This window comes from Odontesthes bonariensis, chromosome 11 (assembly GCF_027942865.1).
Source record: "Odontesthes bonariensis isolate fOdoBon6 chromosome 11, fOdoBon6.hap1, whole genome shotgun sequence".
NCBI lineage: Eukaryota > Metazoa > Chordata > Actinopteri > Atheriniformes > Atherinopsidae > Odontesthes > Odontesthes bonariensis.
Genome location: NC_134516.1, coordinates 17902117 through 17924433, shown reverse-complemented (window position 1 = coordinate 17924433; position 22317 = coordinate 17902117). Strand labels below are relative to the sequence as shown.

At 44.3% G+C, this 22317-nt stretch overlaps 2 protein-coding genes across 2 annotated transcripts; one reads left to right on the top strand and one right to left on the bottom strand.

Annotated features, from left to right (window-relative positions):
* Positions 1-2202: 2202 nt before the first annotated feature.
* Positions 2203-10855, bottom strand: trim25l (tripartite motif containing 25, like). Its single transcript, XM_075477810.1, has 16 exons — positions 10117-10855; positions 8888-8983; positions 8572-8805; positions 8333-8492; positions 8219-8251; positions 8098-8136; positions 7971-8015; positions 7842-7889; positions 7683-7730; positions 7533-7595; positions 5720-5923; positions 5479-5607; positions 4942-4977; positions 4135-4203; positions 3695-3760; positions 2203-3614 (listed from the first exon to the last, which is right to left on the bottom strand). Exons 1-16 carry the CDS (start codon positions 10741-10743, stop codon positions 3040-3042), a joined length of 2472 nt encoding a protein of 823 aa, XP_075333925.1. The 5' UTR covers positions 10744-10855; the 3' UTR covers positions 2203-3039.
* A 928-nt stretch (positions 10856-11783) lies between these two features.
* Positions 11784-19103, top strand: LOC142391391 (uncharacterized). The gene is made up of 7 exons (XM_075477160.1): positions 11784-11878; positions 12090-12261; positions 13119-13418; positions 13514-13582; positions 14796-15004; positions 16728-16887; positions 17104-19103. The coding sequence occupies exons 1-7, from the start codon at positions 11870-11872 to the stop codon at positions 17229-17231; spliced, it is 1047 nt and encodes a 348-aa protein (XP_075333275.1). The 5' UTR covers positions 11784-11869; the 3' UTR covers positions 17232-19103.
* The last annotated feature ends 3214 nt before the right edge of the window (positions 19104-22317 follow it).

Here is a 22317-nt window from a genome sequence, read left to right as displayed (position 1 = left end):
GCTTGGCCATAGCTTGGCCATAGCTTGGCCTTAGCTTGGCCTTAGCTTGGCCTTAGCTTGGCCTTAGCTTGGCCTTAGCTTGGCCTTAGCTTGGCCTTAGTTTGGCCTTAGCTTGGCCATAGCTTGGCCATAGCTTGGCCTTAGCTTGGCCTTAGCTTGGCCTTAGTTTGGCCATAGCTTGGCCATAGCTTGGCCTTAGTTTGGCCATAGCTTGGCCATAGCTTGGCCTTAGCTTGGCCTTAGCTTGGCCATAGCTTGGCCTTAGCTTGGCCTTAGCTTGGCCTTAGTTTGGCCATAGCTTGGCCATAGCTTGGCCATAGCTTGGCCATAGCTTGGCCTTAGCTTGGCCATAGCTTGGCCATAGCTTGGCCTTAGCTTGGCCTTAGCTTGGCCTTAGCTTGGCCTTAGCTTGGCCTTAGCTTGGCCATAGCTTGGCCTTAGCTTGGCCATAGCTTGGCCTTAGTTTGGCCATAGCTTGGCCATAGCTTGGCCTTAGTTTGGCCTTAGCTTGGCCATAGCTTGGCCTTAGCTTGGCCATAGCTTGGCCTTAGCTTGGCCATAGCTTGGCCTTAGCTTGGCCATAGCTTGGCCTTAGTTTGGCCATAGCTTGGCCATAGCTTGGCCTTAGTTTGGCCATAGCTTGGCCATAGCTTGGCCATAGCTTGGCCATAGCTTGGCCTTAGCTTGGCCATAGCTTGGCCTTAGCTTGGCCTTAGCTTGGCCATAGCTTGGCCATAGCTTGGCCATAGCTTGGCCTTAGCTTGGCCATAGCTTGGCCTTAGCTTGGCCTTAGCTTGGCCATAGCTTGGCCATAGCTTGGCCATAGCTTGGCCATAGCTTGGCTCTGAGTGGTTTATCCTCCTAAATAGTTCTCCTGCGGGACCCTGGATGTTAAGGTTCAAAAGCAGGCGACAGAAAGGACAACTTGGAAGTGTAGGAGGGTTTGTGGAAGTAGATGAGGGACGGTGTGCGTATGGAAGGGAGAGCGTGGTCTCTGCAGGTTTATTATGGTCAGAAGATGGCGGTCGAGCGAGGGATTGAGCGTCCAGGGTCCTGCGTTCCAAGGGCTGGTTGTGTAGTGCGCTGGAAGAGCTTCAGTCTGTTATTGAGCAGCATCATGCTAGCAGCTAACCGTGTAGATAGACCAAGCTTCTAAACATACCAGGATTTTAGTATTAATGTACATATATGGTGAGCTCACAGTTGTCCACTGTTGCACGGATGTCTGGTAACTGTCCGTGTGCCGCGGCCGAGCGTCTGCATGGGAAGCAGCCTCGCCTCCAGGTGCCCAGCATGCGGGCCGGGCCGGAAGCCAGGACGCCACCAAAGTGGGCGCCGGAAAAAGAGAAGAAGAAAAGGGCCGGTCTTCTTCTTTCAGGTCCTTGTGTTTTGTGTGTTTTCTTAACAGTACGAGGCCTTAAGTGGAGGCAAGAACTGATCTGATCCCGTCGAGTCAGTGAAGTTTTACCGCTTTGCTGGAAGAATTTGACCTTTTTAAAGAGAATTGTGTCAGTCATTTTGCTCGTCTCAGGCCAGCGACACAGTTTTTGTTCGGTCTGTTTGGAGGGAAAAAACCACTAATTCACTATTTTACCTGCTTCTCACACTTCTGTTTGCTTTGAGCTCTTGTTTTCTGTTAAAAATGCGTCAGGGGATGATGCCAAAAGTCTTTGGCACAATGGACAGCAGGTGGGAGTATCTCAGCATATATTAAACATTAGAAAAATGAAGCTTTTCTTTGCTTGACCCGAGTGAACCCTCAGTGCTTCTGCTCCTAACGTGTCGCCCAAACTAAGTAAATGCACTTTGACTTTGGTGTTTAAACTATATCGATCCTAACATTTCTAAGAACATTTTGCATAATGTGTGCCTGTTGGAATAATGTCTGCTAACATTTCGTCACAAGGTTTTAATAGACGCAGCTTTGCTTTCCACATGAAGGGAACCCATATCAAGCTAAAAGTTTTCTTATATCTGACCTGCACATGTTTAAGTGATGTGACAACATTTAAACGAATGAGAATCTAATGTTTCTAAGTTTTAAATTTGTAGTGGTTTTTTCATATCCTGTCTGTCCTGTGAAGCCAGAGATTCAGGTTTGTGTCTTTCTGTGGCTGAAATCTGAAATGTACAGTGACTTCCTCGTGTCTCTCCTTGTTGATATTATTGAGTTGCCTCTTTTTCTAAATAAAGCAATATAAATAAAAACAAACGTCTCACCGGTTTATTGTGACTCGATGGAAGGAGGTGTGGTGTCTGTGAGCTTATTAAAGTCAGGAACATCCCAGTAATTCAGGGTAATTTACTGAATAGTTTTTTAAATATTTCAGTTTTTCACGTGACAGCTTCTGAATAATTCTATAAATGTGGTTACAATAAAGATGTAATGTTTGCTTTTTGTACACAGCAGAAACTTAAATGGGAAGTTTGTTGTTTTTAAACCTTTAAACCGATAACAGTTTGGTGAAAGTCGGCGTCCTTCGGAAGATATTTAGATCACTGGAGATCAGCGTATATCCATATAACAGAGAGAACAGGGCATAGACAAGACAGCCTCTGAATAAGGCATCATCTGTCTTTATTTCCCCCCATAAGCCCCCCCCCCCATACCCCCGGATAACAACAACACGGCAGCTCTGAGCTAACAGTGCAATAGTTACGCGTTCATTTATTCATTCATTGGTCTTAAAGTATTGGTGAAATAAAGACAGATAATGCCTTAATCAGAGGCTGTATTATCTCTGAAAAACAACAGCAACAAAAAACTCCCCTTTAAGTGCATTTAAGTTAATAAAATAAAAAAATCAGATTTGAGGAACTTTTAGTCCCAGTTCCAGTTCCTCTCCTTTGTTTTTCCATCCTTTCAGGTGGGCTGCTGTCCCAATGATTTAGGCTTTAGGATGACCAGTTTACCTGAATACCCCAGAAGAAAAGGGGCACCTTACCCCCCCTAACGTGGGGTAAAGCAAAGGGAAGGACCTGGAACCAATTTAAAATGGATTTAATCAGCGTTGATCTTGAAAGTCGGCTGTTTGGACCTCACAGTGAACAGATCTTGATGCTGTCAGAGCTCGACGAGAACTGTCCGAGCGCGAAGTCCAGACCCACCCCGACTCCACTGCCCACCCCGAAGGCGGCGTAGAGCGGCTGGGTGAAGTTGGCTCGGAAGACGTGTAAGGGCGTCATGCTGTCTGCGACGCTGTAGAAGGCCAGCGTCCCCGCGGACAGATCCAGGTAGACACCCAGGCGCGGGGAGTAGGTGACGGGGATGTCCTTCTTCTCGTTGTCGTGCATGGCTGAGCAGCAGGTGTCCGACAGCTCCAGAGTCCAGGACTGGGCGTTGTAGCCCAGCCCCGACCTGGCGTCCGAGCCCTTCCTGCTGAGCGCCCCGTAGGCCACGCCCACGGAGGAGCCGCGGCCCCTCCACTCCGCCTCCCAGTAGCAGCGCTGCGCGCACAGCGGGCTCTGGCACAGCACCTGCGTCCAGCCGTCAAAGCGCTGCGCGACGTCGGGGCAAGGCTGCGCCGCCCCCTGCAGGGTGGCTTTGGTGTCGCCCTCGGACAGAACCAGCCGCCTGTGGGCCGTGTTGGGGTCAAGGGTCAAGCTCACAGAATCTAAGGAAAAGTATTCAGAGGTCAGTTAACTCCATCATTAACATGTGGACCTGAACGCTTAATGAAACACTGAGACTCACACTGCAGGAACTCCTCTCTGCTCCTCGGCTCCGGAGCCTGGATGCTGTCCAGGTTGATTTCTCTCACTGGGAAGGAAATAAATAAATCAAATCAAATGTATTTAAATGTAAATAAATCAATCTAATCAAGTTTAAATCAATCAATCAAATCAAATGTATTAAATTGAAATAAACCAATCAAACCAAATTTATTTAAATTTAAATAAATCAATCAAATCAAATCAAATTTATTTAAATTTAGATAAATCAATCAAATCAAATTTATTTAAATTTAAATAAATCAAATCAAATTTATTTAAATTTAAATAAATCAATCAATCAAATCAAATTTATTTAAATTTAAATCAATCAATCAAACAATACGAGTGTGTTTTCTTTAATGCTTTTCTTTAATTCTTTAAATATGGAAAGGAGACAAAGAAGAAGCTGCTCTGACTCACAGGCGGGGAAAGCAGGAGCCTGAGTCATGGTGCCCGGAGTGGGTGTGTCCAGGAAGAGGCTGGGGTTGACTAACCAATCAGAAATCATCATTAGAGGCTCACAGGTGGGCACAGTCAAGGGTTCCAGATTAAAACATTCAACTCGTGCACTTTGTTTTAACTCTGAAAGCTAACATTAAAGGATAAGACCGGTTTTTTGACATTGGGCCCTTGATTTCACATTATAACATGATGTTCTACTCACCCCTGCTTGTTGTTGGTCATTTGGAGCTGTTCCGAAGATATTCGCGAGGCGTCTGGCTGCTCTCTTGCGATATTCGGCCATGAAACGGTTTCCTATGGGCAAGCTTATACAGGCACAAACTATGCTGTTTATAATTTATTAATTACTGTACACTAGCACTGATAACGTGGAGGTGCGTCGCTTACTTAAAAAAATCCGGGTTATTGTAATTTTGATTTTTTTGTCGTAAAGTGGGTGTTACTGACGTCCTCGTCGTGCTACTGCCACAGACAGCCCACAGACCTGCTGCCTATTTATTCATTCGGCCATAGGAAACCGTTTCATGGCCGAATATCTCAAGAGAGCAGCCAGACGCCTCGCGAATATCTTCGGAACAGCTCCAAATGTTCAACAACAAGCAGGGGTGAGTAGAACATCATGTTATAATGTGAAATCAAGGGCCCAATGTCAAAAAACCGGTCTTATCCTTTAACCTCACAGTCACAGCCTTTTCCTAAAGATTTCTCAATGGTTTTAAGCATCGTTTAACTTAATTAAATAAAATATGAAGACAGCCATCTTACTTTCTGTTGGTGTTTCAGACAGAGCTGCCATCCCCCCTGTTGAACATACAGAGAAATGCAGTTTGGTTAAATTACAAAGCTAAAAACGGAGAAAATTTAAATTCCCTTGTGAACATTTCTTCCATTTCAGGCCTGCAACACAAAGAGACGACGGGATGAGCTCGGAAAAAGGTGACGTCATCAAATGATGGTTCGTTCCTTTATTTTTCAGCTGGACTCGTTTCTTTCTCGGTTGTTATAGACGTTTCACTCATTAAAGGATTCCTCAGTTCACTTGTTGTTGGGGGGAATGTTTCAGCTTCTTAGCAGTTGAAAGATTTTACAACTGTGATCAAAACTCAAGGAAAAGCTAATCAGAAAAGACAATAAGAGGAAAGTTTTTGGGCTGCTCCACATCCAGGACTTCCTTTTCACCTGCTAATTCGACTACTTTGACCACCTGGTTTATCTTTTCCAACCTTTCTATTCAAAGCACCCGTTCAACTCGTCAGTCAGGCTGACGCTGTACCGGATCAGTTTCTGAGGTTTCGGCCTTACATGGATTTCCTCCTGCAGGTGGAGGATTACCCGCTGGGGGGGCCTGGTTGGGGGCCTGGTTGGTGCCCTGGTTGGTGCCCCGGCGGTGGGAGCGAAACAGGCTGCTGATCGACGCCATCCGACTGAAAGCTGACCAACACCAAGAGGAGAGACGTGGAGAAGTGTCACACTCACAGGGTCACTTATGGTTTGGGAATGCTGCACTTTTCAAGTTCTGCCACCTGGTGGCAGGAAAACATACCTCCAGTAGCTGTGGCTGCAGGAGCCGGGGCAGGAGCCAGGGCCGGGGCAGGAGCCAGGGCCGGGGCCGGGGTCGCTGGGATCTGAGTTGGAGTTGTGGTCGCAGCAAGGGAAGCCTGGCTCTGACTGGACCTGCTCCACAGGGACTGAGGCTCCCGCCGGCTGGGGGTAGGACTGGGGCTGGGTCTGGGGTTTGTCTCCCTCGCTGTTTTAAAGAAGTTTGAGCTTAAAGTGAAGATTCAGTGACTGTTGATTTATATATAATACAAGTAAGTGCGCTACTTAAATAGAATAGAATAGAATAGAATAGAATAGAATAGAAAAATACTTTATTCATCCCCCAATGGGGGAAATTCAAATTAGTCAAGTAGTTAAAAAAATAAATAAATTAATATTTACAATGATTGTATATTAACAACAACAATAATAATACCAATTCTAATAAAAATACTACTACTAACTAATAATAATAATAATAATAATACTATTATAAAATAAATGAATAAAATAAAATAAAAAAAAGTAAAGTAAAAGGGATAGTTCGCTTGGCCCTATTTTCTCTCCCTTCATATCACTGCCTGCTGCCGCCTGCCGACAGCCGCACCTGTTACGGTGTTTGCTGCTCGGAAGCAGGGGACTGCACAGCAGGCAGTGATACCAAGGGAGAGAAAAAAGGGCCAAGTGATTGTGAGGTCTGACTTTTTCCTGGAGAACGATTTTGTGATGCAAATGTATTACTCTTTTGAACGCATATTGTTTTGAGAAGCAAAACGCTTTATTTTTTAAGCCCCAGCCAACTAGCCGGACTACCTTCATCAACGCCAAAACGAGGCTGGAACTCGGCTCACAGGACGCAGCAGGGGGTAAGAAAATGTTCATAAATGATGTTGCTAATATGGGATGTCATTCAGCTTCATGTCAAAAGGGGCAAACTATCCCTTTAAAACCACACACGTCTGCTTGTACAAAATCTTTCTTCATAAAAAGATGTTCGGTTATGACTGTTTCTTTTGTAATAAAGACTCAGCTGCTGCCTCTAAGTCTCTCTGTGGGAGCTCACGGTCCTCGTAAGTGCAGCTGAATTCACAGCTCCGACATCGTCTGGGAGTAAATAAAATCAGACGATAAAATCAGGATTTTATCGGAGCAGAGTGCGTCTTCATGGGCTGATTGTCAGTCACAATTTCTGATGTGTTTAACAGAAAAACGTGTGAATGGAGCAGCTTTATTGGGAATTCAACTGTATCCAAACACCATTATGTGTGTGAGTTAAGCTCCATTTCATCCGATTTTAATCAAACTAACACGTTTAGAAGCATTTTAAAGATCTAGTGTTGGTTGGACTGAATGAAAGTGTCCTTTTAAAGGTGTCCACAGTGTTCACAATAAGAAAAGTCAGGATAAACCATATAATCCAGGATTAAAAACAGCTAAACTTAAGAGATACATTCAAGTTAAACACTACTTACTATGTTTTGGTGGTTTTAAGTTATTGTTGCAGCAACATAGCATTTTATGTAGGTTTATAAAACATTTATTTGGCTTGTTTCTACTCAGTGTGCATAAAACTGCACTGATTCACTGTCAAAAGTAGAAGAACATGCTGGATTAAGGTGAGAAAAGCTGCCAGAAAGCTTATAACACATCTTATAACACAGTTTATAACACAGGTTATAACACAGCTTATAACAAAGCTTATAACACAGCTTATAACAAAGCTTATAACACAGAATCAGTCTGCAGGAAGCAGGAAGAAAAAGCTAAACTTTTACCAGAAAGTATCTGATTTTAAATCCCAGCCAGCACCTACTTACCGGCCTCTCTCTCGTCTCTTCTTCGCCTGTTTCCCAGTCTGGGAGAGCTGGCGTTCCCCCCGTCTACAAGGAAGGCGCAGACTTTAGAACATGAACCCATTTCTGCTACATTAACCCTTTTAACACAGAGGCTGACGTGCAGAATCTCACCTCGTGGCGAGTCTCTGCTCCTCACATCCTGACTTCTGAGGCCGATACCTGAACATTGAACATAACTGCTGTGTCACGGCATTGAATTAAAAAGTCACACATATCAGTGCACATGTCATGAAAATGAAGTCACAGTCACCAGACAACACACAGAAATACCTTGTCTGTCTGTACTTCGCACTCCGACTGAGACACTGGGTGCAGAAGCTGTGGGAAATAAAACGTTTAACACATCTTCATGTAGGAGACGACATGGTGAAGATAAGTGGGAATGGTGGGCAAACAGACCTGGGGAGCGGCTGTTTGTGTTGCGTGAGCCCAGACCGGAAAACACTGGAAGGAAAGGGAGACATTTCTCTCAGGATCTTTGACACCATCACCCCTCAGTGCGCTCAGAGTTCAGCCGAAAACTTACATTTAAGAATCCCTGCTTTGGGTCCTCCGCTGCGGCCGGCTGCACGAGATCAGTGGAAATCAGTTAAGCATAAAAAGGCTGAAGTTTTATTATGGGGAAACTTAACTTATGGTTAACTTACAGGCTCCCAAAGTGAACAGTGTCGTGTCATTAACTGGAAGAGAACACAGAATAAACTGAGTAAAACATGGAGGTTAAGGCCGGGACACCAGCAGAAAGGACTCTCCTGGCAGACCTTGTTTGGTGATCTTTCCGAGCTCCTGGTTGCACAGATCCTCCACCCGCTCCCGGAGGGTCAGGACGGCTTCCCGAACGGGCTCATAGGAGGCGTCGGGACGCACGTGCACGCTCGGCAGGTCCCCGGACTCAAAGGGGCTGCACATGGACTCGCATGTCTGAGGGAGGATATGGAATTAATCGGACTTTTAGTGGAAACCCGTGACAGATGACAGAAGAACCGTGAGCCAGACCGACCTGCAGGTAGTAGATGTGGTCCTCACAGCTGGCCAGGTCCTTCATCTCCGTGTCCCTCCTCCTGCGCTCCTTGATCTCGGCCTCCAGGTTCTCGGCCACCTCCTGGGCCTGGCTCATCTTCTCCAGGCTGGCCTGGTCCAGCGCCTCCTCCAGCAGCTCCTGCAGACGCTCCACGGAGCGCCGCAGCTCTGCCAGCGCCTTCTCCGTGTCCCCCTGGACCTCGTCTGCAGAACGCTGTGCGGGAGAGGGAACCAAAGGCATGATGATCAGAACTGCTGAACGTTTTACGAGACAGAAAACCCAGCCGAGGACCAACCTTCATCACTTCCATCATCTTCTTCATGTCCTTCAGCTCCTGCTCTCTGTCTTTCAGCTTCTGCTGATTGTCCACCTGGATTTCCGACAGCGACTTCTGCAGGAAGACACACCAAGAAACATCTTAGAAGCATCAGGAAGCAGCCGCGCACAGCTGGTGACGCACAGCTGGTGACGGAGGAGCTGTATGAATGGACAGGAATGCAGTCAGGAATGTCTCCAGCCTGGCTGAAAGCCTCCTCGCCAAACAAAAGGAGAGAGAGGACGACACCCTTGAACTAAACTAAATTTAGGTCTGTAGAGATGGACTCAGACCTAAATTTGGAAAATGTAAGGCAGTAACAAAGTCAGCCTACTATCACCTTAAGAATATATCAAGATTAAAGGATCTGATGTGTCAGCAGGACCTGGAAAAACTAGTCCATGCATTCATCTTTAGTCGGCTTGATTACTGTAACAGCATCTTTACAGGTCTACCTAAAAAGTCAGTTAGACAACTGCAGCTTATTCAGAACTCTGCTGCTCGAGTCCTCACTAAGACCAAAGAAGTGGCAGCATCAGTCCAGCTCTGAGGTGTTTACACTGGCTGCCTGTCCATCAGAGGATAGATTTTAAAGTTCTGATGCTGATCTATAAAGCTCTGAATGGTCCAGGACCAGAATGCATCAGTGACCTCCTGACCCAGTATGAACCTTCCAGCCCCCTCAGGTCATCTGGATCCGGTCTTCTATCAGTTCCCAGAGTCAGAACCAGACATGGAGAAGCTGCGTTCAGCTTCTATGCTCCACATGTCTGGAACAAACTCCCAGAAAGCCTCAGATCAGCTGAAACACTCAGTGGATTGAAGACACACCTATTTTCAGCTGCGTTTGAATAAAGCTCCAAATCTGAAGCTTGAGTTTCAAAACTTAATCACATTTTAACTCCTGATTTCATCTATTGTTCTTATCTCTTTCTTTTTTGTTTAAAATTTAAATCATGCTTTTTATTTCTACTGTTTTAATGTATCTGTAAAGCACTTTGAATCACCTTGTTGTTGAATTGTGCCGTACAAATAAACTGGCCTTGCACAAACATAACAGGCAGCTCCCAGGAGGGCAGATGTGGTCTGTTGTGCAGCTTTTCTTCCACAATCATCACTTATGAAAGAAGAACTCCACGTATCACACAAAGCAAACACTGAGCAGATACCCTCCCAGCCCCTCGTCCCAGCACCACCCTCTACCCTACCTGTCTCTCCAGCCGCTCGGCCTTGGTGGACACACACTCGTGGTCTTTGTGGTGGCTGCTGGTGCACAGCCAGCAGACGAACATCTTACACTGCCGGCAGAAGAACTCCTGCAGGTATTTGTGCTGGGTGCAGATCTTCTCAGCCAGGTTGCCGGTGGGCGCGATCAGCTCGTGCTGCTTGAGGGACTTCTTGGTCTGGTGGGGCTTCAGGTGGGCTCCGCAGAAGGAGCTCATGCACACCAGGCAGCTCTTGATGGCCGCCCGCTGCTCTCCTTTGCACATGTCGCACAGCACAGCCGAGGAGGACAGCTGGGCCTTGGATCTGGAGGATGAAGCGGCCCCTCGGGCGCTCCGGATGGACTCCCGCACGTCAGATTTGAGAGCTCCTTTGCGAAGCTGCTCCACGGCCTCGGCCAGCATGGTGTTTCTGGACAGGGAGGGCTTCGGGCAGAAGGTCTGCCGGCACTGAGGGCAGCTGTAGATCCCTTTGGGGTCATCCTTACTCCAATAATCCTTGATGCAGCCCATGCAGTAGCTGTGTCCACAGGGGATGGTGACAGGATCGTTTGGGAGATCCAGACACACGGGGCAGTTAAACTGCTCCTCCGTCCACATCTTTGCACTCATGGTGATGCTGTCAAAAACAAAAGGGAGGGCAGAGATGGTCAGCAGAGATTTAAAGAGACCTGAAGCCGGAGAAAGGAAGCAAAGTAGTGTGTGGCTGGGAGTCAAAGTAGGAAATCAGGTCTGAAATCAGGTGAGAGGAGGCAGAAAGGAGATGGGTGGGGCCAGAGCCGCCCGGCAGGTCGAGCGAGGAAAACAGGTGCTGGGGGAAAACTGCCAGAAAAGGTGTGAGTGGACCCGTCGTTTCATCAGTAGTGGTACAGAGGAAGCATTATGTTTATTTACTGAAGTCAACATCTCCACACACCACTGTAAAAGTACCCCTTTAACATCTTTAAATCCTCCTTAAGTTGAAGTATTTTCAGGAAAATGTGCTCAAAGTGACACGATTAGAAGGTTAATACTGATGCACCAAAGCTTCAGTTAGACTTTTCTGTCATGTTTAGTTGGTTAGTTTCATTCATTTAATCCCCAGCTTGAGGGTAAAGTACAGCAACACAACACACACTCACCGGCCACTTTATCAGGGACACCGGCCGGTTAAAGGTTGGACCTCCTTTAGCCTTCAGAACCGCCTTAATTCTTCAGGGCAAACTTTCAACAAGCTGTTGGAAACATTCCTCAGAGGTTATGCTCCATATTGACATGACAGCATCAGGCAGCTGCTGCAGATGTGTCGGCTGCACATCTATGATGAGAATCTCCTGTTCCACCACATCCCAAAGGTGCTCCGTTGGACTGAGATCTGGTGGCTGTGGAGGCCGTTGGAGTCCAGGGAACACACTGTGATGTTCAACAAACATGTTTGAGGTGATATGAGCTTTGTGGTGCATGATCCTGCTGGAAGGAGCCATCAGAAGATGGGTACACTATGGTCATAAAGGGATGGATATACATAAATATATATATATATATATACGGGACTATGAGCCAAATACCGACAGTGTCCTCTCACTAAAAAAAAAAAAAGCCCCTCCGGGCCAGTAGAGGGCAGTAGTGTCCGAGCGCAACAGCCTCTCCGTTTAAAATACTGTGAACGCGAACAAATTAATCAGAAGAATCGAGTCATAGCAGCAACTCTAAGGCCACTTTGGTTTCTCACTGAGTCGGATCTGTCGTTGCTTCCTAAATGTCGCAGGTAATGTAACTGTTAACCATTTTCGGGCCCGGCTAGCTTGAAGCTAAAACTGGCCCGTGAGTAAATACAAATCCGCGTCATCGCCTCTCAGTAAATGTTCGTATTTTGCTTCTTAAGTGTTTTCTCCTGTGGACATAAAAGGTTTTGGATTGTGGCACATGTTCAGAGTGCGGTTTAATTCAAATTAAGTGTGTTTTCTTGTCTTTTTCAGCTCCACATCGCCATTCAGGAGGGGGCTCAGCTTCCGCCGGTGCAGAAGTGCTCTGAGTGCTGCGACATGTATCACTGCCCGCTCTGCAGCCCCCACGTTTACAAGCCGACTCACAGATACAAAGTCCACCGACACCTCAGGTGTCACCGCGCAAGAGCGATTCAGTTTAAAGGTACATTTTCAAGCGTGTTTGGGTGGATACTGACTGATCTGTTTGGTAGAAGAGAAGCAAAAATCTCCCAGAATACATTTAGTCAAACTAAGGAACTATTTTGACAACTAATCCAGGGCTGCTCTGGTTCAAAATAGGACCGTCAGGACAGGGGACAAGGACAAGTCTCATCCGTTGGTATACACACTAATTATAACAAATAAAAAAAGTGAATAAAAATAAAGTATTTTTCTATTTCTATAATAAACAACAACTTGGCTTACAAATACTATAACGACAACTACTACTATTAATCAGACGTGGAAATTACAAGTAAAAGTACTAGTGTTAAAAAAAATACTTAAGTAAGAGTACTTTGTACTTGAGTACTCTAGTATTCTAGTCGAGTCATTATTATTATTGTTATTTTAAACTTTATCAACAATTATATACATAACAAAACTGTTTAGCCTGGGGAAGAAAAAAATATATAAATGTATAAATGTACAAAGAGTATAGAAACATTGTGCATAAAAAATGCATCAAAGAAAAACATATTAATTAAATAAATTTTTTTCCCAAAATAAGGTTTGTTTTTAAAGCCTTAGTTATTTCTAAAGCATTGATGTTTTTCTTTAAAAAAAGTGTAACATTTTCTTTGCTGTCAGTCCATTTCATTTTGTGGATATTAATTTACCTAAAAATAAAACAAGTTGTACAAAGAAAGTTAAATCCTTTTCCATTCGGTTATTTTCAAAGTAAAGAAAAATGTCCTTTTCATGCAAATGTCCAGTTTTCTTTTCAATCAAATGTTGTACATTCAACCATAAATAATCACCGGCTTCAGCACCAACCAGGCTTTGTGTTCTCACCCGCAGGCCACAGCGTCTACAAGTGCAACCTGGGCTGCCGGCCACAGGCTCATTTCCACTGTTTCTGCGAGAAGCTGTTTCTGAACCGTAATCAGTTCCTCCATCATTTGAACACAAAACACCGGCTTCTGGCCGACTCAGGCCATTCTCCGTTAGACACAGAGACCTGTTCAAACCGCTCTCCCGTCTGTGATGAAGCAGCACCGACCGCGAGCAGCTGGTCCAGCGCCATGCCTGAAGCAGCGTCCTCGCATCCGTCACAACAGTCAGACCCCGGGACAGAGGATGCCTCCAGCAGAGCAGCAGGTGCTACATCAAAACATCCCTCTCTTGATAACTTAGCATCCTTTTCATGCTGCTAAATACATCGAGCCAGCTTGTTTTTCCTTCTTCTTTTACAGATCACATTCATTTAAAAGCCAAATTCCCAGCAGCACCTGGTGGAGCAGACAGTCATTTAAGCCCAACTCGTAAGCGTCCTTCTTATTTGCTTCCTTTGGGTTCAACACTCAGAAAGCATGGGATCTCTGTTCATCGTTATGCTGACGACAGTCAAATATACATGCCACTAAAAAAAGGAGCCTCATCTTCTATGTCTTGAAGACATTAAAGCCTGGATGGCTTTAAATTTCCTACATTTTAATGACCAGAAAACAGATGTGAAACATCCCTTATTGATCTGGGCCCCTTGACTTCTTATTTGAAGCACAAAATTTCTAATTTGGGTTTCATAATAGACGGTGATCTTAAATTAGGTGGCCAGGTTGGAGCAGTTGTCAAGTCCTGTTTCTATCATCTCAGGCAGCTGGCAAAGATTAAGCAAATTGTTTTAAGACAAGATTTAGAAACAGCAATTCATGCCTTCATTACAGCTCGGCTGGGTTACTGTAACGCTCTTTACTTTGGAGTTATAAAGTCTTCCCTCAGGCGTCTCCAGTTGGTCCAGAACGCTGCTGCTCGGCTTCTGAGTCGGGAAGAGGGAGCACATCACCCCTATCCTGGCTTCTGTGCTTTAGGGTTCATTTTAAGATTATTTTATTTGTTTTTGCCCACTCTTACCTCTCTGAGTGGCTTCACCCATATTCTCCCGCTCGCTGCCTCAGGTCAGCTGATCAGCTGCTGGAGGTTTAAACTAAAGCTCAGAGGAGACGGAGCTTTTAGTGTTTAGCTCCCAAACTATGGAACGATCTGCCCATACATATCAGAAGTGTCCCTTTATTGTCCACTTTTAAAACTCATCTTAAGACACATTTTTATTCTTTGGCTTCTTACACATGTTGAGACTTTTGCTCTTACTTCTGTTATTGTGTTTTATTGTTTCTGTTGTCTTTTCCATATTTTGCATGTGTATTGATTTTCTTCTGTAGAGCACTTTGTCGCAGCTACTGTTTTTTTAAAGTGCTTTATAAATAAAGAAGCAGTAGTAGAAGTAAGCTGTTCAAACTCTATTTGAGCAGATTTGACCCCATTTGATGCTAAAAAGGAAGAAACTTGGAGGATATCGATGTTTTAAACTGCAGATTTACACCACATTTAGTCTGTTACTGTTGATAATTCCATAGAAAAGGCCGATGTTACGACAGATTTGTTCTATTTTGCAGTGGCATGTACATTCATAGCATGTAAGCTGTCAGAAACCGCACGTGAAAGCACTTCAGGTGGATAAAATGTTTGCCTTCACAGCGGTGGAGCTGGAGATCTTGACCCGGCTGGGAGTCGTGCAGCAGCAGCAGAGCCACATCTTACAGCTGCTGCAGCAGCTGACCCACATCCACAGCAGAAGCGGCCCCGCTCCAGCTTCTCTGGGGGCCATGTTCCCCATCGCTGACGAGGAGGGACTCGCTGCTCTGGAGGAGAAGCTCAGCCAAAACCCAGACTTGAAAAACAAGCTTGTAAGACGTTAACGGGGCACCGAGACTGTCAAAAATACAGTCAACCGCAATAAAAAAGGACCGATTATTATCAATAAAACTACAAAAATGATTTAAAAGGATGTTAAAAGCAACAAAATAAAGCTGCAGAGACGACAGTGTTGACAGATAAACACCAACAGGTAGAATAAACAATGATAACTGTAGTGGCCATTTGTCCATAAAAAACAAATTAAACTTAAACCAAAAAAAATCAAAGGACCACTGATGCACCATGGGGGATGTGGTTTAACGCAGGCAAAAGAAGATGAATGTCCAAGATGAGTTCTTGCGTTTTCTGGTGATTTGTTTCCAAACAATGAAACAAACAAAAGAACAAAGAAAACCTGCTGCTCTCTCCTTTTCCCTGGTAAAAAACCATCGGCCCACCCCGGTGCATGCTGGTACTCCAGGTGCCCAGTGTGACCCAATTAGCAAAAATATTCTAAACGAATAACTAACAAGGAATATTAGCAAAAAAATCTTATCTAAATAAAGCACTGAAATGAATCAAATAAAGTTACTCATAATTAGCAAATTAAATTTACAACTAGAACCAAAAAAAACAACTTTACAAATAGCTCCTACAATAACAAACCCGTATAATAAGTTGATGTTTAAAGATGGAAGCAGGAAAGCTTCCAGCTCTGCGTGTGGAGGTTAAAATCATCACCATGACTGTGTTTCTAGTCATACATGATGTTTTTATAACCCTAACTGGTTCAAACCAACCAGGCGGTGTTGTTAAACCCATCCTCACAAGGAGGATGTTGTGGCTTCTTAAAGGAAAATGCTCCTCTGAGCTGCTTCAGGGATGGTTCAGGATGTTGTTCGGGGTCTTATTTATGAACAAATGACCTTTAAGATCATTAAAACTGGAGGAATTGTTGGCTCTTTCTTTGCAATTAATTTGCAGGCGTAGAGTGGGCGACTGGACTCCATTTCCACAACATGGGGGCAACATCGGGCCTGGCAGGGAGCTTAATTCTCCTTAAAAAACTCTCAGTTACTCACGGATTAGCTCAATAAACCCTGGACTTCACTGTCACTCCATTTCTCTAAGTTTTATTTAAGTTTCCAGCAGCTAAGATTCAGAACAACTGAGCTACTTTTAACAGAAGTGTTCAAGGACATGTTGCAAATCATACAAGTTGGGTTTCCTGGTCTTGATATGAAACATGAAACAAAAACTGGTAGAATTTTATTATCTAATATCTTTCTGAAATGAATTGTTGGCTGATGATGAGAATTTGCTCTTAGACAAAAAGGAAACCCATGAACACAACCACGAGGGCTACATGCCTCAATCTAACCGTCCAGTAGGTTTGGTAACAGACGCATCGTCCTTGCTCTAATGAAGCAATTAAACGAGGAACACAAAAAATATACCTTCCCCAATATGTCTGAACACCCAGAAAGATGCTCCCGGAGCCCCTGAGATGTGTCATACATCCAGGGGATCTCCAGTGAGTTGCACCCCTTAAATCTCTAAGCCAAACTCTGGGGCAGCAGGGGGATATTTAGGAGACAAATCCAACCAAACTTTACCCAAAACCGAAGTCTTAAACCTCAATTATCTCTTTTAAGATGTCTTTTTCAAAGTGAAAACTGCCCTTAGTTCACTCCAGAGGCCTAAACACTGCTCTGACTGAAAGCTGCAGTAGATCTCATGTAGATCTGTTCTCATTTCAAACTGTGGCTGCAGATCAGCTTCTTTGGGGATGCCGACGGATTCCCGATTGATCAGACAGTCCACGTGATCCTACAAAGAATGCTGTCCAGCAACTTCTCCAAGAGGATGGACTGGAGAGGGAAAACCAACAAGACGGCCTTTGCGTCTTCATGTTTGAGGGAAATAGTCAGAGGTGAGTGTTTTTAAATTCATTTAAACTATTTTATTTGTTTCTCTTTATGTTCTTTTATGTATTTTTAATGCTTTTATTTTATGTGAAGCACTTTGAACTGTTTTGTACATGAAATGTGCTATACAAATAAATTTGATTTGATTTGGAGCGTGTCAGCGCGTGCCCCGAGGAGCGTGCACGTGAAACAGCAGCTGATGGGGATGTCTTCTTTTTCAGATGCCGTGCGGAGGAACAGCGTGTGCGCCAGAGCCGCAGACGAAGCTGTGGAGTGTGCTGTGAAGAAATGGCTGCAGCAGGCGTCAGAGACGCCCGGCCAACAGGCGGAGGAAGGGATGAGAGGCTGAAAGCAGCGGGCACCTCCACCCAGGAGAGTCTTACACAGCAATCACAGGAGGGAACTGCTGCTTTTCTATAGTTCACTTACTAACTTACTCCCATTGGATGAAAGACTGCAAACCTGTTTTAACATAATCACAAGAAAAATCCTGAGAATGATTCAATCTTCAACCGAAATGTGTTGGATTAAACTCTTTGTGAGCCGTCAGTGTTAACCCAGAGAGCCTTGTTAAAATTGGCTTTGTTCTTAGACATTATGAATGAAATAGTCTCTGTACTTTTCCACGATGACCTAAAGTGATCCAGGAATGGGAAGACAAAACGATTAGCCTGGGAAAGCAAGGGCAGATTCACACACACACATTGTTTTGGGCTGATCCAGAGAATATGACGAAGCATGTTGAACCTACTCATGTCCAATCATACTCGGTCGAGTGTGAGTCCAACCTATGAGGCTATAAATACAAAAGATAACCGGAAATCGAGGCTCAGTCTGACGGATTTCCTGCGGGAGCTCTATTCCACTGAGCCCAGCGCTGATATGCTTGACGTGTGACCACCAATAAACACTTTATTAGGGACCGAGCAGTGAAACTGCAAGGACCCTATTGTATCTGTAAGGTTTATTATTGTTTCTTTCTTATTTTTTGCAAAAGGTACGCGAAAACTCATGAAATTTTGCGAGCACCACCTGCCAGTCGACGACATGAAAGAATCTAAACTTTATATTTTTGGGAGTCGCTCATTGACTCTGTAGCGCCCCCTACAATGATTAAAAATGGTCCCCTTAATAGGATTAGTTTTGCGTAGGATGACGAAATTCAGTACACTAATTCATTATGCCCAGACACACAAAAACGTCTCTTGCAGCCATGGTCCCACGTCCACAGGAAGGCGGCCATTTTGGATGGAAAGTGAGTTTTCGTTAGCCTGGGAATTCCCATGCTGCTTTGCGCTCAATTTCATTCTCACTGCAAAGTCAGCCTGGAAACCACCGCCCTTATTTTTGCCAGAGTTTGGGAACCAATCACAGAACGTGGGGGGGGCAGCAAGACGATGACGACGTATATGCGCTACACCGAAGCTTGTAGAGCGTTAATCCAACATGACAGCGGACACAACGTTACCGTTTGATGCAGCCTTAGAAAGTGTTTCGGAGTAGATTCACCCTAGGGTCATTTGAACCGTGACATCCAGCCAAGTAGCCCACCCGAAGTTTTTCCGATATTGGCTGAACATCAGATGAGTTACTGAGTTATCCCGAATAGCTTCGTACAAGGGTTAACGGACCCTGGCAGTATCTCCAAAATTACCACACTAAAATCACATGCCATGACACCAAACTTCTACAGTAGTACAAATATGGTCTGTACTCACAAAACGATGCATTTTGAAGTTTGTACATAGTCCAGGAGTTTATTATTATCATCAACACAAGCCTGATAGCTTTTCTGCTGCTAAAGCTGCGTCGACGTCACTTCCTTGATCTGGGAGCTTCAAAGTAAGATGAGGGTTGATCTGCTACTGTAGACAACAAAGCAAGGCTGCTCAATTTCTCCATTATTAAAATAAATTCACAACTCTACAACATAAAAATTCATGTAGAATATAGCATATAGTCCTACTTTGTTGTCAATTTAAGTAGTTTAGAGCGCCAGTTTACTTTTATTTTACTTTTTTTTCTTCTTCCTCGTCGAATCTGATATAAGTGATACAATTGGCTATGAATCGCGCGCAAAGCAGCATGGGAAGAACCTGACGTCATTTGATAGACATTCGTAGCGCCCAATAAACGGCTCTAGGCATTCGTAAAGCACGCCTCAAATACGAGAAAATGAGTTCCCAGACCACCATCTCATCGAGATTGTGGACGCGTCAGCCAGGCTAAGTTTTCGTGCCATTTTTGACCGATTTACCGCCTTGCATTAGATCGAACTTGTCCTACAGATTTAATGCTACAGACTTCAAACTTGGCCAGGTTACTCTAAAAGAATGGACAGAAAGCTCGTCTGAGAGGGTTCAGGCTGTGTTGGAAGATAAAGGAGCTCAGAGCAGATATTCACTTTAAAGATGCTCAGAACTGAACAAAACTCCTATTTTTATCTTATATTCTTTGTTTATGTTCATGTTTGAAGATGTTTCAGTGAATCTCTGCAGCTGCTTCCTGCCTTTTATATACTTTATTTCATGTTACATATTTCTAATCAAAAGCCTTTATGAATTTATTTTACATATTAATTTAAGTTTTTATTCAGAATCCAGAACGTTGACCAAAGTGTTGCATCGGGCTCTGAAAGAATCAATTTGAGGTTTAATCACAGGGCCAAATGTGTCAAATGTTGATGAAATTAAATGATTTATGAATTTCACTCACAACAGAACATAGAAAACTAAAGTGGGACGCTTGACTCTTTTATGAAAAATATCAGCTCATCTTGAATTTGACGGCTGGAAAAGTAGGAGGTACTAAAATAAACTTGATAAGTTTTCCATGTGCTGCCCGAGTCTTTCTTTCATCTTCAGCTTTTTTCTGTCAAAACACAGATTTCTGATTTCTTTTTCACATCTGTTCTGATGTGTAACCATGACAACGGGGAGCTGTTAATCAGCTGGAGCAGCTAACAAAGTAATTCCTGGAATAAGACCCCACATCAAGATGAGCTGAGAAGGAGACGTCTAGGATGCAGAGCAGGAACAAAATGGAGGAAAAGGAGGAGGAGGTTTAAACCATTTCTTCCCTCGATCATGATGGGAAATGTGAGATCACTGGTGGATCAAATGGACGAGCTTGGAGCCCTGATGAGGACACAGCAGGAATATCAGGCAGAGACCTGGCTGCAGGAACAGCTCTAACAGCTCTCTGCTCAGCTTTAAGACTATCCGGGCAGACAGAGACTGCAGACAGAGCGGTAACAGGAAAGGAGGAGGATCAAAGAGCTGGTTAACAACAGATGCTGTAATCCTGGACATGTCACTGAGAAGGAGGGTCTCTGCACCCCAGATGTTGAACTGCTGGCTGTGAGCTTCTGTCCATGTTGTCTGCTGAGAGAGTTCACCTGAGTTTCCTGCTGACACTGTGTGTGACATCATCAACTGAGTTGTTGCGAAGCTACAGAAACAACAGCCCAACCCACTGACGGAGACCTCCTAAGGTTTCTACCACACCTTCCTCTCTGCTGCACTTCAGCTGGTTTACATTTCATGTTGTTATTTATCTGTAACAGCAGCTGATCTTTAAAGAAAATTTGGTATTTCTTAGATGCAATTTTCTGCATTTTAACCGAATTGTGGGCCCCGTTTCAGCCCAATAAGGAACTGTCCTTTTGTTACTAAATACGTGACGATTCCATTATTTCAAGGGACGGTTGGCAACTCGTTTAGGCAGCCCTGGCAAACACATCACGCTTCCTTTAAAGTAGGCATTCCGAGACATCTCGAATAGCCTGCACAGTTTAATCCACTCTGTATAATCATCGGTGCATAAATTGAACGCAAAGCCCAGATCACGTTTGCCCCTTTCTAGTCGCCATTAATACTAATATACACACAACGAGCAAACAGGAGCGCAACAACAACAGCAACGCCCACGCACAGCCACAGTGAATTCAGACTGGCGTTGAGCCGACATCAGAACGCATTTGAACATGTAGTTCAGGGTCGGACTGGGAAAAAAAATCGGCCCTGGCAATTTTCCCCGGGACCAGCCCCCAGCCCCCAGCCCCCCGCCCCCCCCTCAGTATTAATTAGTATCTCCAATCTAATTAAATAAAAATAAAAAACGAGCACAGACCGCTCAGTCAATGTACCCATAGAAAAAAATACACACCCAACACACAACCTGACTATCGACTGCTAACAACCATGATCAGTAACCTACACAAACCCAGACACATAATGGCTCGGCGGCCAGCAATCGGATAAACCAGTGAAGTGAATCAATCCTGTGAAAGAATGAAAACAAGTGAATGAAACCTGCACTCACCCATTATGAAGTTAACTATGCCAGCCCCTCCATACTCTTGCCCCTGCTCAGCCAACTCCTTGACGTCGGGTATGGTTGGTAACGTTACTGCGGCTAGCATTAGCAACGAGGCTGCTAGGCTTGCTAAATCGGTAAGCATTAGGCTACTGAAGAAAGCTAGTCTTTTTAGCTATTATTATCTTTCTTCTCGGCTATAGCCTTTGTTTACGGCCACTGGCCCTAACCTGACGCGTTAGCTTAGCTGTCAAATCACCGGAAATTTTCACCGGAAGTACTGGCGCACACACAAAAGCTCTCTCCAGACATATCATTCTTTCATTCCGCCCAGATGAAATTTAATGCCACTCTTCGAAAATCAGAGAAATTTAAGACATTTTAAGACCTTAAAAAACGTATTTTTTATTTAAGACTTTTAGATCGTGTCCCCTCAGTGTTTGAGGCAATCTCAGGTCAAACGTCAAAGTGAACCCAGGGGGGGCACACCGGCGTGGATTGGGGGGCAATGCCCGCGAGTGTCCCCCCGTGGCGCCGGGGCTGAGCTCCAGCAGCACCAGGAGCGCGACGTCCTTCAGAGGCAGTCCCACCATCGTCAGGACAAACACTGTGATCATGGATTCACTGTCCGGGACGCTCGCAGCTCCAATGGTGGCAACCGATGCCGTCACACTGCACAGCACACACACTTTTTATTTCTTGTTTGGAACATGAGAACAGACATTACTGCTTTGATTATGTAAGTCAAATGAATCAATCGTTTAACCGATGAAGACTACGACCAACCTGATGAAGCTAAGTACAATGATCATTAATAAGACCCATAATAGGCTACTCACCTCTTCTTTGAGAATTTGTCCACGGACATAGAGTACTAGGGATGCGTTTGTCATTTTATTATTTTTTAAATTTTTTCTTTCTTTATTTATTTTTATCAATTTTTAATTTATCATTTTTCTTTAAATTTATTTATTATATATATATATATATAGGCACATTTATTTTTGTTACTATTATTTATTTTATTTTTCTATTATCCTTATTTCTCTTGCATGTCCTACACGACTTGAAAAAGACCTAATAAAAATATTGTGCAAAAAAAAAAAAAAAGACTGCGA

What these genes read in the sequence shown, in the direction of transcription:
- LOC142391391 (XM_075477160.1), top strand. An exon ending in CAGACTTGAAAAACAAGCTT is followed by an intron (nt 15,005 to 16,727) that starts GTAAGACGTTAA and finishes CTGTGGCTGCAG; the next exon opens with ATCAGCTTCTTTGGGGATGC. An exon ending in TTTGAGGGAAATAGTCAGAG is followed by an intron (nt 16,888 to 17,103) that starts GTGAGTGTTTTT and finishes CTTCTTTTTCAG; the next exon opens with ATGCCGTGCGGAGGAACAGC.
- trim25l (XM_075477810.1), bottom strand. Translation starts at nt 10,743, where the DNA reads ATGAGTGCAAAGATGTGGACGGAGGAGCAGTTTAACTGCCCCGTGTGT. An exon ending in ACCACATCTACTACCTGCAG is followed by an intron (nt 8,493 to 8,571) that starts GTCGGTCTGGCT and finishes ATCCTCCCTCAG; the next exon opens with ACATGCGAGTCCATGTGCAG. An exon ending in GGCTCCTGCTTTCCCCGCCT is followed by an intron (nt 3,761 to 4,134) that starts GTGAGTCAGAGC and finishes TTTCCTTCCCAG; the next exon opens with TGAGAGAAATCAACCTGGAC.